General features: G+C 43.8%; 1 protein-coding gene across 1 annotated transcript in view; it reads right to left on the bottom strand.

Moving 5' to 3' along the window:
• Positions 1-15965, bottom strand: part of DCC (DCC netrin 1 receptor) — a 593999-nt gene that overhangs the window by 100138 nt on the left and 477896 nt on the right. Inside the window, exons 13-14 of the mRNA XM_026092248.1 lie at positions 2911-3052; positions 573-683 (exon numbers count right to left, since the gene is read on the bottom strand). Of these exons, the coding sequence (XP_025948033.1) occupies positions 573-683; positions 2911-3052 (253 nt within the window). The remainder of the gene's footprint in view (positions 1-572; positions 684-2910; positions 3053-15965) is intronic.

Genomic DNA, 15965 nt, shown 5'->3' with positions numbered 1-15965 from the left:
TATTATTTTCATTGTTTGATTATGTTTATGATTTATGAAGTTACAGATTCACATCATGGTATTATTTCAAATGGCCATGAAACTCAGAAACTAGATTCTGGTAAAGAATCATTACAACAAAGGCTTCCAACTCCTTGGTCCTGGTGATAAGAAGAAAACACAACAGAAGGCATATGGGATCCAAAAGTATAAGAAAACACCTATTGGGTGGTTATTTCCAAGGTTAGATTGTTGCTTACTTTTGCAATTGCAACACACGCTGCAAAGAAGAGCAAGACTAAAAATAAGGAATCTGGAAAGCTTTTGTGTAAATAAAAGGAAAAAAAAAAAGGAAGCTTTTTCCTCTTTTCCATGCCTCTTCACCTGCTCAGAAAGCCATGCAATCTGGGCACCATGAAACACTCTTTCTCTCAAAGGACCAGACAACAGCCTCTATTATTCTTATCCGGGGAATCTCACCCCTCACCTTGACAGCACGCTGGTGAAAGTGCTAGGGGAYGACTGCGGTGACACCTGTCAGCTATAGCTAGAAGGCTTTGGGCGAAAACAGCTTTTAAGAGAGATGTATTTACCGTCAAGATCATTCTCTGGCGTTTCTGCTGTGTACCAGTCTGAGGGGGGTCCGGTCCCGTTCACTGTCATGGCAGCGACCTGGAAACTGTACTGGCTTCCTTTCTCAAGTCCTATTAAAAAAATAAAATAAATAATAATAAATAAAATCATATAGAAAGAAGAAAAAAAAACAATTAACGACATTACCAAAGTGTGCAACGGATTTTCTGTAAAATGAAATTTCTAGTACTATTCCGCTGGATTTGCCACCTGCGATGCAACACGTAGGAGTGCACCTGGAAAGGCCCCGGACACCAGCTCCCGTGGCAAACCTCCGCTCAGCCCTCGCCCAGCTCCCGCCCTGGTGTCCTGGGGCCCGCTCATGCATATAACACTAGTGACATTCAAATTAGTAAAAAAAGGAGAATTTTTTTTTACATGACTAAGCCATTAATTACGCATTTAAGAATAACAGCTCGCTACTCTTAAAATGCAGGGATCTACAAATACTCTGTTCTTACGCATAAAATTTGCAGAATAGGAACAAGGATAGCAGCTGCAGAACGGTTTGCTTTCCAGGGCTCAGAGAAGAAAGCGTGAAGTCCTGCCAAGATTATGGGACGAGCACGAATTCAGAAACGGACATTTTCCTCAGTGGCTAAAGCCATCAGAAAACCATTACTGCAGCATTCCTGAACTCGCCACATAACGTTCAAGTCTCTAAGGCAGGGATATACATTTATCTTTTTGCTTAGTCTATACTGACCACAAAGCACAGAAAAAAGTGCTCCATTTAATTGCAAACCTTCTCTGGAGAAGAACATTCAAAATTAAAAACAGCAGTTTAACATTTAGCTGACATGGAAGCCTACTATAAAATTGATAGCAGCTATTTAAAAACCTTCCCGGTATCTCTAAACTCCTTTGCTGCTGCAGATGTTCTTATTATCCTGTAAAGCACCTGCCTACCAAGGAGAAGATTGCAACCAAGATCTAAAGCGCCTACACGTTAATATTTAAAAGAGCCATTTGGAACAACCGTGTAGCTCGGTCTCCAGCAATCACAATATACGCATGCAGAAAGTAATAATGAGGTCTGGATATTTTTCTGAATTGCTTTCGAAAATACGTATTCCCAGGCCTCTTTACACCAGGCCCTTCAGCAGCCAGGCCGGGACCACGAGCGCCCCGCGGGGACCCCAGCGGCCCTCGAGGAACTGATTTGAGGGCTGGCTGAGGACATGAGCCAACACAAAATAAATCGCCTAACCTAAATCTAAACTAACCTGTTCTGTTCCCGCACAGCCGAAAAAGGCTGCAGCTTCCCACAGCGCTGGGCTTGGAATTCAAGCTTCTCAGCAACTTTCATTGTTATTTCTACGTTAAAAATATTTGCCAGGAGATAGATCCCTTCCTTCTGGTCTAAAATGCTTAACGCACTATCTCCCCCCAGAAACCACTTTGCTGTTCTGCAGCTTTTAGTTATCTCCCCGCGCACGTGGTCCCCACAGGTACGGGGGCCATTAGCCCAGGTAACACCATGAAGTTGAGATTTCTATATTTAATGTCCTCCTCGTACAAAAAGTTTTGCTTTTCTTTAATTAAGAAATAAAATATTGCTTTTCCTTCCGAAACAGTAAATGAAGTTACTTATTCTGAGACACACAATTCAGAATTACTTTCAATTCTCACAAGTTACACTGCTATACRTAAAAGTAAATATAAGGCAGGTCAGTGCAGGACATTTGAGGTGAAATCATGGTTATATTGAATTCAGTGGCAAAGGTGCCATTGACTTTTACAAAGTTCAATTTTCACCCTTGATGCTCTGCTGCTTTCTCAGTTCTGTCTTGGGCAACATCCTCCGCAAGAACCCAAATGAAATATAATTTTCACTTATTAGAATTCACTGTTACCCGTATGATACTGATCTGATTACTCATTCACTGCAATTACAGCTTGGCTGTGATCTACTACTGCACTTTTTATTTTGTGAGGAGATATTTTTCCATCTAAAATCTTGGAAAAGAAACTGGGGAAATGGATATTTTTGCATCCATAAGGAAGTCTGAGATGCTGATTGAGTGTGCTAAGAAACTATCTGAGGCTTAAGTTACTGAACACAAGAAATTTGGCTTCAAATTCACTAATGAAAATGATAAAATCTAGGAGACAAACATACAGTAAAAGCATTAAGGAAAAGATAGGGTAAAAAAATATAAAGATTGTCTTTGCACAACACAATAAATGCTACCTGCCAGCAAAGAAATCGATGTTCCCTTGAAGTGAAAGTGTATTTTATTCCCAAAGCATTTAATTCATCAAAACCTTGCAAGGCTGTACCAAGCAAACACTGACCTGTGAACAAGTACCAGAGGTTGTTTGGCTCCAGTGTTTCAATCTCGCCCCTGCGGGTAGTCTTTCTGTGTCGGATTTTATAGCCTGTAATAAATCCATTTTGTGTACCTGGTGGTGGAGGCAACCAGCTCACTTTGATGCTCTGTAACAGAGGAGATATTAATGTTGAAATTTTTGCAAAGAAATGACAGAGCTAAAGCACATAAAATGAATGGAATTATAAAGAAAAAAAGAAGAGAAGAACATGKTTTTGCTTGTTTTTTTAACAACGACACAGACTCAACTTGGTCACTTTTTTCAGAACAGGTCCAACTCAAATCGGAAAAGACTCAAGCGATGGTATGAAGAAAGCCATGCATTCAGTGGCAGCACATACCAGCGGATGGCCATACAGACAAGGCATCGTCTACGGCAAATGTTTGCCCTTTTCGGGAATTTCTCATTTCAACAGGCCACGAGGACACTGTACTATAAATGTCAGCTCAGGGGTTAAGCAGACACCATAACTCATTTCACTTATCAGCCCAAAGTGCCAAAGTCTCCTCTTTCTGACCGCAGGATAAAAATACCCATCTGAACAGTTCTAACCATTTTGTGCCACTTTAATCCCGCAGGCTTTGGCAGAGACATTCCTGCACCTTCATTATAACGTAAAGCAAAGAAAGTCAAACCTTTTGGGAGGAGACTTACTGCTTATTCCAACCCATAAGAAAATTTTAGCTGAACCATTCAGCAGTCAGTAGGAACACGATCTAGACCAATAACTCCTTTTTTCTAAATAGTGCGAGTCTTGCCTAAGTTGTATGGAGGATCTTATCTCAGTCTAATAGCCCGAACCAAAACCACTGCTTCGGGATGTCTCTTGGTACATTCTTCCACTGCCGTATTCCTGCCTCTTCTTGGCTCCAAGGTCCGCAGGAACTTTGTCCCTACCGCTACAGAAGCCAGTCCACATATTGGACCCCTCCAGCCACCTCTCCTTGTACCTTTTCTGCTGCTGCTGCGCCCTTGGAGAAGCGGGCAGGCAGGTCCAGCGCCATGTTGGCACGAGGCTGCGCCAGGGGGGTATGCAGCAGTGCAATGAGAGCTTTCYTTTGCACTCGGCTCATTTTCTGAAAATCCCAGCACTCAACTTATTTTTCCTGCTGCAGACTTTTAACAGCAAGATCTCCTGCCTGAACAGCAGTGGCCGGTGCACATCAGCAGGTACGGACAGCAAGTGCCTAGGCTCTCTCTGCACCACTTGCCATTTGACCACGCTGAATTTCATTTCCTCTTTCATCTCCCAGTCGGTACAGTGAGGTCTTACCGCAGCTTTTAGCAGGCAGCTTTCACTTTTGCTATGCTAAGTAGCTAAATGCTCTTTCCTCACTGTTCCTCCTCCGCATTAAGTGGCACGGACCCCAGCGCCGTGCGACTGTGCTGCCGGCATCCCTCGCTGGAGAAAAACCCACGCCTATTCCCATCCCTTGTTCGCTACCTTATCGGTTGCTGTTCTTGAAGGGATCTTTTCCCTTGCACTGCAGTAACTTCATTTCTTTAGGAGCCTTTTGTGAGGGACCTTATCAAAAGCCTTTTGGAAATCCATGTCAACGATATCAACTGGATCTCCTCACCATGTGCTCAGTGATTGCTTCAAAGGACTTTAATAGGTACGTGGAGCATGACTTCCCTCCACAAAAGCTGTATTGATTCTTCCCCGTCATATCATGTTCATCCATATGTCTGTTCATTCTATTCTTTATTACAGTTTCTACCAATTTGCCCAGGAAAAACACCAGATTTACTGGGCTGGACTGATAAGGGAGCTGATATTGTACAACACGAATATTTCTTTCCTAAAACAATCTGGGCCCCAGCTGTTCTTTGCAAGTCTCCAATCCTTTGAGAGTCTTTACTCAGCAGAATATAAGGTATTCAGGATATTAAGGGTATCTTACAGAGCAATGCCTCACAAATGTATCTACATAGTCTTCTACAGCACTACACTGCACATTTTTGGACAAAGAAAAGTTGACTGCCTCACAGTGGATAGTTTTTGACTAAATACAATTTATTACCATTATGGAGTTGCTTAGTCCCTGCATAAATATGTTATAGCACATTTCAAATTAATTATTGCAATAGCAAAATCAATTTTCATGCATATGTTGCCTAGTGATTTATTGTTACAATCAATTRTGCATTTCAAAATCAATACTTCAAGTTTTCAATGCTGAGTAAAATAATGTCGAGTTTTCTGCATTAGGGCAGAACAAACTCCATTTTTCAATTCAAGAAGTGATTGTATTAAAAACAGATTTGGTCACTTTGCATATTGAAATTGCCTACACATAAAATGTTTATGGGAGAATGCAAACGCCCAGAGAGTGGCTTTAAAACATATTTCTGTTGACAGCTCTGAGGACACATCTACGTGTAACTCATTGTTCGATACTGGAGAACTCCCAGCGCTTCTAATTTCTGCACCATGCTGTGCTGAGTTCTCATCATGCCCATGGGGACTTCAGCTTTTGTGTGTAATCCAGCCCAGCTATGAAAAAAAGCCACTTTTGACCAGCCACTGCCCGGTTTCTCTGGTATCTCTCCGAGAGCAGAGCATCTGGGCACTTCCCCAGAGGAGGGGAGGGAAGAGCAGCTCCATCCTGCTGCCCCTTCTTCAGGGAACAAGAAAAGCTCGTCTGAAGCTCCACCCACAACACTCACCTAAACAGGACGGAAGAGTAAGAAGTGCTGGCACYGTACTTTGTGAAAAGGTGATAACAGGACTCCATAGAGTTATTTATACTAAACCCAGGAGCATCCCAAGAAGTTGGAGGTAAAAAAAAAAAGAAGAAATGACAGAGAAACGGAGGGATGGGAAGGCCTTCATGGACCTGTTGTGCAGCTCGTGCAGGTAGCTAGTTGCAGGAATGACGCGTAGACTAAAAAATCTCACTGGAAGAGACAAAATCACATTGGTCTCAAGTTGGAAAAGGCATTAACACCAACTGCCTCCTGCATTCACCCAAAGTGCTGCCTATAGGAAATTTAGAAATTAAACAGCTGATAAAAACAACGAGCAAATCTCAAAAGAGATCCCATAACTGGGAAGACATCCTGGTGACCTGGATCTGACCGTTCTGGTCACAATTTCTGGATTGTCGTGTGTCCCACTGGGGTTTCCAAACCACAGCCTCCGTTTTGTCAATGTATTTAAAACAAACATGATTTTTGAGCTCCACATGAGTTAAACCAGCTAGGAGGCATCAAGGGAATGATTTGCTCTCTAGGAGGGCTAACAACAGTGTTGATCATGTTGTGTTCAGAGGAAGCGCTCTTTGGACCAGGATCTGATCAAACAAAGAACTTCTGGCCAAAGGGAACTGTAATTAAGGACCAGACCTGCCACCGGCGTGCTTGAATCCCTCGGTGAGGCCCACCAGCAACYGGGGAAGAGACCTCTATATTGTGCAATTATATTGGACCTGTATAAGAAAGCAGGACTGGCTCTAGTGTCTCTTAAGCTGTTTCACCACCAGGTTGGGCGAGCTGGTGGCACTCCCTGCCAGAGCCCGATCCAGCAGGGGTGATCCTGCCTTTCTGCACCCTGACACCTCCAGAGCCTCCCGGGGGATGTGCGTGCTAGCGCCATCCACACACATTCCCCTTTTCAAGGCAATCTGGTGCRCTTTCACAGCACCCGGGAGCAAAGCACGCGCTTGATCTCGAATTCCCTTTGCAACCCGTGCCGGTTTGCTGCTCCTGCTGCACGACCCTGGCCAAACGCTCCCAGCGAGGAGGGACGAGGAGGCAAATGGCATGTCTGAGAAGGGAGGGTGGGCCATGGCGGCACTCCTGGCTCCAGATGCTGAGGAAGAGGAGCAGACCCAGTCTACGGAGATGCAAGAAGCGTGCAGGAGGCCCGAGGAGCCAGAGAGGAAGCTCCCAGCCCAAGGAAACCTGTCTGAGGCACCGAGGAACTTTACAGCTAAAGCAGCAGCCAAAAGTTGGTGTCCAAATGCAGCAGAGGACAAGGCCTGCTGCACGGGGACGTAGCAGAGCACGTGCACAGCTGCCTGGGACATTGACACGCTCATCGCTTTTACGGATTAAGGAACTATTGCAGCTAAGCGATCAGTGAGCACAGGTCACATTAGCCATTTTTTTTAATAAGCATCCACCATTTGGAGCTGCTTTCTTCATCGGCAAAACCTCACGCAGCCTCCCATTTAAACCGGAGGAGAGCTCTTAAGAATGACCCCACTTCGATTTTCCGACTGCAGTGACAGACAGCTCAGAGCAGTTCCTGTCAGGTTGTCTCCACAAATAATGAATTTCACTATTTAAATATTAAGCCCTATTTCTAGTCTGAATTTGACACTTTAATTTAAGGCGGGGGGCGGGGGGAAAGACTTCCAGCACAGGCATCCAAGCACTTGGAGCCGTGACACCTCCAAGTGCTGCGCAGGTTTTACAAGACCCCAACCATCCTTGTCCCTTCCTTGAAGCCAATAGTGCTCCATTTCCCCGCACGGCACACGAGCAGCGGATTTGAGCCCGTGCTCAAGGTAGAATAAATAAGATCTTCYGTACGATTAGAGAAAAAGCAGGTTTTTTATACACCTACCTAAAGCTGTCGCTATAATGGTAGCGGTTCACTTTCACCTCAGCCTGGTCTCCATGGACACCACAACGATGCTTTTTATCAATAGTACTTAACATGCGACCCTTTGCTCCAGGAAAATCAATGACTGAGGTTCTGGTGGGCCTCTTGTCCTTTCTTCTGCTTAAGAGAGAACATAATAACTACTGCTCTAATCCTTCACATTTTATCCAGGGGGCAACTAGCAGAATGAAAATATTTCATTTCAATTGTACTGGGATTCCTAAGGAAACCATAAAATGAAGTCAACTTTCAAGCTGATTTTATGAACCTTTTAGTGCTTCTTGAAACATAATGTGGAAAAGTATTGTAAAAGGTTGCTTGCCACCACTGTTCTGCCACAATGATTCTTCTTTTCTTGGGAGTGTGGCCCTGCCTTGCACCCTAAGAAAATCATCCCGCACGGGACTTGCTGCAACGGCAGCGGGTACACCCGGCACCCGCGCTGCCCTCATGCAGAGTCATGAACGCGCCGGACGTCTCATAATGGTCCTATTGAGGAGGAGGAGAACATCTATGTGACACCAGCTCTCTAAAGGCTATTTCTTTACAGATTGCAAACTACACGGCACGATCCCTGCCACTTCAGCTGTATTTGATAAACTTCTCCAGAGAGATCAGGTATTGACCCAACTGTTCTAAGCCTGAGCTGAATCTTCACAATCTTTTCCATAGTTTCCAAAAGCACAAGAGATTTTTATTCTCACATTTTCATGATTTCTTAGTTAGACACCCAAACAGAGCAAGGAAGAATTGAAATATCAGCTCTGTGTTGATCAGAAATGGGGACCATCCGAAAACTTATACATCTCATCAAATCAAAGTTTCTGCATGTCCACCAAAGACTATCTGTCAGTTTATTTTAGTCATTAGTCCTCTGGACATACATGTTCATGAACAGGTATTTGCACAGATTACTAGTATTAGCAATTGGCTTTCGAGATACCTAAGGTCTATAAAATGCTGTGGCGACACATATTAAATATTATTAACAACAACTCCAAAGTATCAGTGGTTTCAATACATCCAGAAGGCAATCGCTCTCCTACTAAGGTTGCAAGCTAGAACAGGACTGTAGGCTTGAAGAAATTAAAATTTAAATACTAGCATAAATAAACTGCACCTGTCAGAAGTAAGGCTTGTAGCCAGAAAAACAATGTACTGCATGAGACGCAGTTACAAATAATTACAAGCCCCCAGTGCACTCAGTAGAAAGTTTGGGACCCGTTTAACTCATCCTTCATGCTTAATAAGGAACGCAGGAACCAGCCACGTACGTCAGCCCAGGAACATCTAATGCAGTGATACATCCCCCAGAAGCGCTCCTAATGATCTGCCAGCATGCAGGAGTCGTCCCGCGCCTCCGAGAACGAGCCTTTCACTGCCTGCCAAAATTCATGCAAGCATCTAACTGGGGCRCTTTTTTACTGCTGTTAATTAATCTTGGCCTCAGCAATCTCCTGCGAGCGAACTCCGCATTCAGAGGCGTTCAGGTTCGGGTTCTGCTAACAATTAAATCAACACTGCTCAAACAGCTCCCTCATAGGGGGGAAAAAAAAGAAAAAAAAGGAAAAAAAAGGAAAAAAAGGAAAAAAAGTATTATTTCCCAAATCAGGTATGTTTTGAAAAACAGCAGGGCTCAGAGACGCTTAGAAAGAGAGCATTTAAAAAAAATAAGTAAAATCCTCAGGTATATTTTAAAGTAAGCTAGTGCTTAAGCTCTTGAGTAAATGTTTTCATGTGGCCTGAAAACATGAAAAATCCACATGTCATTTGTGCAGTAAGACGTGCTAAGCCTGGCATAACTGCAAAAATAATAGTTTTCACCAGGAAATTAAGCATCACGAGGTAAAGTAAAGGGTGCTTAATGTTCTGATGCTTTGCTCTGTATGAGTTCCCTCTTGAAAGAGGGGATGTATTCCCAAGAAATATGTAGTATATACTTTGCACGTGGCACAGAAGCTGACTATACTAACATTATATGCAAAATCAAACCTATTTTGAAATCACACCTATGGAGATTCTGTACAACGCTTTCTATACCATGAGGATGTCCGATTTTGAAAGGCTTCAAGTCATCTGTTTTCAATACATTGGGAGAACAAATTAAGACCAGTTATTGGAAAAGGCCATCTGAACCACCACCATTTAATGCAACACTGAATGTTTCCACCCTAACTGTGACTACAATCACTTGCTCTTGCAACTACTTTTTTTTGTTTTTTAAAGGATATTATTCAGCCGCTTTAGATTTTAGATTTATTTAAAGTAAAAAAGGTTTAGATAGTGTTATACATATATATGTATGTGAAAGTGCCAGTGCTTGAAGAGGACAGAATTTGCTTCTTCAGGAGTTATTTTTTAATTAATGCCAGACATAATATTTGGCAAGAGGAGGAGCAGAAGGGATGAGGTTTGCATCCACTTTCCCAACCCGTTCTAGTCTTTTACGAGGCTTCCAGCAACGCGACTCCTGGTGTCGGCTCTGGGCTAAACCACTGGCCCTCACCGGCGGCTCCAACGACCCCGCTCGACATTCGGGCCTTGCAATGAGGACCCAGCTGTACCCCGGGAGCACCCGTTTCCTCCGGATTACAAACCTGATTTTTTTGAAGCGCAAGCGGCCTTGCAGCAGTCCAGCCAAGCTTTCCCATTTCACGTGCGAGCCAGGCCAAGACCTCCGAGCGCGCGGGAGCCRCGGGCTGTCGGCCGAGCGCGGCGGTGCAATAAGCCGCCGTCGTTAACGCCCGCTCGTACCCCTCTGCTGCGCGCGCTCGAGCGACGGGCAAGGCTCGCGGCTAAGGCAAAAACCGCGTTCCTCCGGCCTCGGAGAGTCCCGGCCCCCTGCGCGCCACATCCCACCCGCTCCGCGGGCGAGGAGCTCCCGCCGCACCACCAGTGCCAAAGTGAAAATTAACTTACAAAGACATGTTGAGGCCGTTGGCCGTTGCCTTGGATACGAGCGATTTTAACGTCCCCAGCCACGGTGTTTCATAAAACCACTTTTACTCCCAAGTGAAGACAATCATAAGGAAAAAAACCGTGAGGGTTGTTAAGACGTAAAGACCTTTCTGGCCAGTATCATTCTCCTCGGGGTGTCTCTCTTCTGAACTAAGTCTCCAAACAGCTCTTATATTAAAAGTGCATGATCAAATACTTAAACTATTTGACTACCACAGTCTTANAAAAAAAAAAAAAGAAGAAAAAGAAGAAGAAAAGAAAAAATAGCTATGATATACGAGGGGAAGAAACTTCAGGATAAAACTGCCTCTGGGTGCCTTCACTAATTTGAAGAGAGGATGAAACATAATCAAATACAAGGCTTAGAAGTGCCAGGAACCTCGAGCAAGTATGTGTTTACGGTGCCAAAGGAGCAAAAACAAACAAAAAACAGCGAGCTCTGAAAATAAACACAAGGAAAAAAAAAAAAAAGCTCATTTGCTACCAGAGACGTCTACCTTTCTGCCACCACAGAGTCTTCTGTAGCACAGCTGCTTCCAACGTTTGGTTGCATGTAATTAAAAAAGATTTGGGGAAGACTCGCTCACAGTAAAACTAGCGCTTTTTAGCTGAATAACACCTGGCATCCAAAATAGCATACCTAACAGCATTTTTCTGTTGATAAATGCCAACTGCTTGGCCCAACAGTTTTCTCACTTAATCAAATTTTAATGTTACACAACTATGAAGGTGAGATCCCTCTCACCTAACTTTAAACATTTAAAATTAACAGRCCAGGCTCTCTTTATAGATAATGTGGAGAAACAAGGAACATCTGAAGAAACTCACCTCAAGTGCCTCTCAGAAAATTTATACTAATTTTTTAAAGTAAAATGATTGAAACAAAATGATTGAAATGATTAAAACGATTGAAAACAAAGCCTTTTGAAGCAACTGAGAAGTGTCATTCACTTGAAATACTCTTTTTTTTTTTTTTTTTTTTTTAAGATTTTACCTTCATGAAAACTTTCAAAACTTTGACTTCTCATGCAGAGCTGGGCTAACAAGTTTTCATTTAAAAAAAAAAATTGTAATGGGAAAACCTATCTACAATACGCTCCCATAACCACAGCAACGTATTCCTTTTCATTTTAACTTATTCTTGTGTCAATAATGCAATTACTTACAATGAACTTTCATATATTTGGTCTCAGCTCTTCCTCCCTTTAATGCAAATCTTCCAGTTTCCAAGTGACCACAGGTGCATGGACTCATTAACTTCTTAAAGTCTATGCACTCGCTCAACAGCCCATCAAGCCAAATCTGGTCTACGGTACCATGTTTATTCCCACCAGCTAAGCAGGGAAAGGTTGAATTTCACAGTATATTTCATCTCCCTCCTTCCCAAACCGTTCTATGCATTTCAAATTTGTAAAGCATTTCAGTCAACTTTAAGAAAACCAACCACCATTTTACAGGTCCAGAGATCAAAAGCAACTATCAATACTTCAATCAAGTTTTCAATTACAAACGCATTTAATTGATTAGCAGTTAGCAGCACCTGTAGTTGGCTATCACTTTAATTACTGATGATACTGATGCTGATTACTTAAACGATATCTGCCTGAGAGCCTTATGATTAAGAGTTCATAAAGCAAAGGGCACAACAATTTCAAAGTAATTAGGTTATTAAGATTCAGAATAAAAACTAAATCTCCAGAATATTTMAAAAAAAATTCCATTTTAAATAATGTTAATGTACATGCTGATATCAGGAGCTGCCCAGAGGTCACTCAGATGTAGCTAATTCCCTGTTGCTCTGCAGGGAGAGGAAATAGCATCAAGTATGTTGGCTGCCCGCAAAAGATTGAACACCGTCATCGCCACACAAAAAGAACAACAAAAGGAGAAAATTTGAATGAGTTAAAACTAGTGACAAAGTTCTTTTTTCCATGGTCTGAGCACCAGATTCGGTCTTAGCTTTGACACTAGTTCTTCATATGATTTTTTTGTAAAGCCTCTTGCCCTCTCCTTGTCCAATTTAGACATTTTCAAAACAATAATGCTGAAATACTTGCTGCAACAGAGGTTTGTGAGTCTTCACGTGTATGCAGCTTGCTGAGCTAAGGCAACACAGGCATGCAAAGCACAACTGCTTATCACGATACATTATTAACCTGCACAGGTCTCTTATGTGAAAAGCATAATGGTAGCTTTCCAGCAGAAATGATAAGATATAAAGGGCTAATCCAGCAGGGCAAAATACGCTATTTTGAGCGCAGAGCAGAAGTGGGTGTCTGCAGAGAAAGGCACCCATCTGGTGCAGTTCAGCACGCAGCGTCCCTGGGACGGTCCTCCGAGTCCTACCTGGAGGACTGGGGGAGGGCTGCAGAAGGGTTCACACGGGATCACCAGCAAACAGCTAAAAAGAGATAAATTCTACAAATGGGTATAAAACTTTTGTTGAATTGCTCAAAGATGGAAGATGAAGATGAGCAATCCTATTAAAAAGGCTAGGGAAACACAAAAGTATTGACTACCTAGGAATGGGAGGGAAAAACTGCAGAACGTTGCAGGGGCTGGCGATTCTCATGTCCCAAGAGGAATGCTGTGATTACATATTTCATAACCAGGATATGCATTGATTTACTCCTAACGGGGGTTGCCATAGGATTTCTCAAGCGGTCTGAACACCGTGTACATATGCAGTTCATCTGTGCAGCAGCCTCATGAACGCATACGGAAATGTCAGAGCGCTACAGCCATCTGACAATCAAGTTGGAGCGACGCTGCAYGTCGGGAGGTCCCAAGTGAATACGATGTCTGCACAGGAAAAGAGGGAATGTGAGACGGGAGGAACTCCTTCCTACAGAGAGCAAAACCAGCAAACCAGCCAACCCACCAAACAACCCCTCACAACCTCGCTCACCTTCATGTCACTCTTCTGCTCCCCTCTGGTGCAGCAGCATTTCCAGAAAACGGTAACAGATCTTCCCAGAAAACAACTGGCCCACCTGGTCAGGTTAGGACCAACTCCTTTGGACGGGGATAGAGAAGACTTCTTCCAGCTTTTCCTCCCTTAGGGAACTCTGCAAGTGTCCTGACTCCCCAAGCAGGCAGCTGCCAAGCCCCAGTCATGCCTCAAAGCCCTCAGCAACTCCACAGCTGCATAGCCCAGCTTTCATCTACTGTCCGTGTGACACTGGCTAGAATCTGGGGGCAAAAATCCCTGATGATCTGCCCACCTGCATGTACTACCCCTCTTGCATATCAGAAAAAAATGCTCTTTTGGGGCAAACACCTGTCTAGACAATTGTCCAACAAACCCAGAACCAGTATTCCTTTTCCCATTACTGAGACCAGATAACTTTTTGGGTTCCCTGGCCCAGTTTTCTAAGGAACAAGCAATTACCCTGTGCTGCGGCCCGCCTGCCGTCAGAAGAGGGCCCTTGCTGTTTCTGCGTACGCACTCTCCCTTGGAGGGTCACACACGCTCTCCACGCCAACTTTGACTACCAGGGAAGGAAGGATAGCCAGCCCTCTGCAAGAGGCAGAAGCTGTGAGGTCTGTGGATTTCCTGTTGGTTTATGATCTAAATCAGCTCTCAAGTGTTTTTTCATGGGCTGCTAGATTACAACTCAGTAGCAACATACTCATTCCTGCAAATGCCTTGGCAGGATCTTGGCAGGATCCAGCCAAACTGGCCTGGAGTTGTCATTTCCACAATTTCAYGTGAAGGCTGGGTCAGGTGTTTCCTGCCCATACTGTAAATGGTAAGCCAGGGAAGCCAAAAGGAGCAACTATAAAAGCTTAGTAGTCTAATTTCTGTTGGGCCTATCACCGATATGTTGCCGGGGCTTCTCCTGTGAGAGGTCACCCATCCACTTGGAGGCCATTTCATTGACTCAGGGAGCTGCTCCAAAGCCTCCAGAAAGCCTTCTGAACCCTCTTCAGGTACGTAGAGGGCTGTACCTCTAACCAGCCAGGAGAAGCACTCTAGGCAAGCAGGTAAAATGGTGTAAGTTTGTCCAGTCTGCAGAAGCGACAAGGAAAAGTCCTCTGCATCCTTCACGCTGGACACCTCTGCCAGGACAAAAGTAGTCGGGCTGTAATTAAACCTCACAGAAATTGTAGGCTGTGCACGAGAGCCATTTCACTTCTACATAATTTTCTCTCTCTCATGCATGACTGGGACAGAGGTTGTCAGGGAAGAGTCTCACTGCTTTGCAAGAACTTTTGCTTATGCTGAGATCTACAAACAGGATCTAAAATAAGAAAAGCCCTTCCAAAGGATTTTTTTTTTCTTAAATTTGTAAAGATCTGAATTGTAGAGCTTAGTAATAGTTATTTACAAAGATGAATTAATGCAGTAGTTGCTACATTCCTTATGTCTGTAAGTGGTATCGTTCTTATCTCAAGGGGAACACTAAAGCACCAATTTCAGGTAACTTCAGAAATACTGCAGGTAGAAAATCAGTATCAGAGAGACAGCAACATGATATAAATATTATTTGTTTCTTGTCCTTGTCTTTTAGAAGTCAGGCTGTTTCTTAGCCTCCCTGCTGACTCCACGGATGGTGGGGACAGCTTAGCAGAGATGCAGCGCCAGCTGGACAGGCGCTTGCAGCAGCTTCTCATGAACAGCTCTGATCCCCTTCCCACTGCTGCAAACGGGCTTGTGCAGCCATCCCAGGACATGGAGCCGTGGCACTTCCTACCGCCAACCACAGGCTCTTCCTTTCCTTAAGGAAAAGGCTACAGACAGACTGTGGCATGAATGGAAATTCCAGGGAAGGAGCTTCAGCTTCAGTCCCCCATGCTATACTCCTATTTATTTTTTTTTACCCTGAGAGTTATGTCTGGCTCACAAGAACAATTTACTCAATACTAGTAATCACTTCTTTTAAGAAAGGCTCAGGATCTGAATGTGAGAAATGGAGATTGCAGGGATTTAAACTTCCTGGTGGGGATCTTCGGGTGCGCTATGAATGGCTTCTCTGCTTGGGAGATGGAAGCAAGAGAGCCAGAGCATCCAGGCATGACTCCGGATATGCAACACCAGCACAAGATGCAGGAACAATCAGTCAGGCTAAAGATCCTAAAGAAAGCATTTCCGTCCCTGTCAATTTTAGGACAGGCCCGGGTTAGGCTAGGGCACGAGCCAACCTGCTCTGAGCATCTGAGAGCGTTGCAACCTAATAYCCTGGAGAAGAAAAGCCCCGTTATGAAATTTAGATAGCCAGTATGGGAAAGGTCATCATCACATGCTAGTGTGACATTAAATATTTTCCCTTTCTTTCCTTTTTGTAACAAAAGTATATCCTGTTAAATACATTCCTAAGTTTTGCCCACAAAACTTTGTTTCTTAACTTTCTTTGACAACCTTCCCAAGTTGCATGTCCTCTTTGCATCCCACTGACAAACTGCACTTTGAAGTACTGCTGCGTTTTGTCACATCCCCGTATTCACG

Source organism: Apteryx rowi, unplaced genomic scaffold (genome assembly GCF_003343035.1).
Source record: "Apteryx rowi isolate R43461 unplaced genomic scaffold, aptRow1 scaffold_95, whole genome shotgun sequence".
Taxonomy (NCBI): Eukaryota; Metazoa; Chordata; class Aves; order Apterygiformes; family Apterygidae; genus Apteryx; species Apteryx rowi.
The sequence above is the reverse complement of the archived record's forward strand: the minus strand, read 5'-3'. Positions and strand labels throughout refer to the sequence as shown.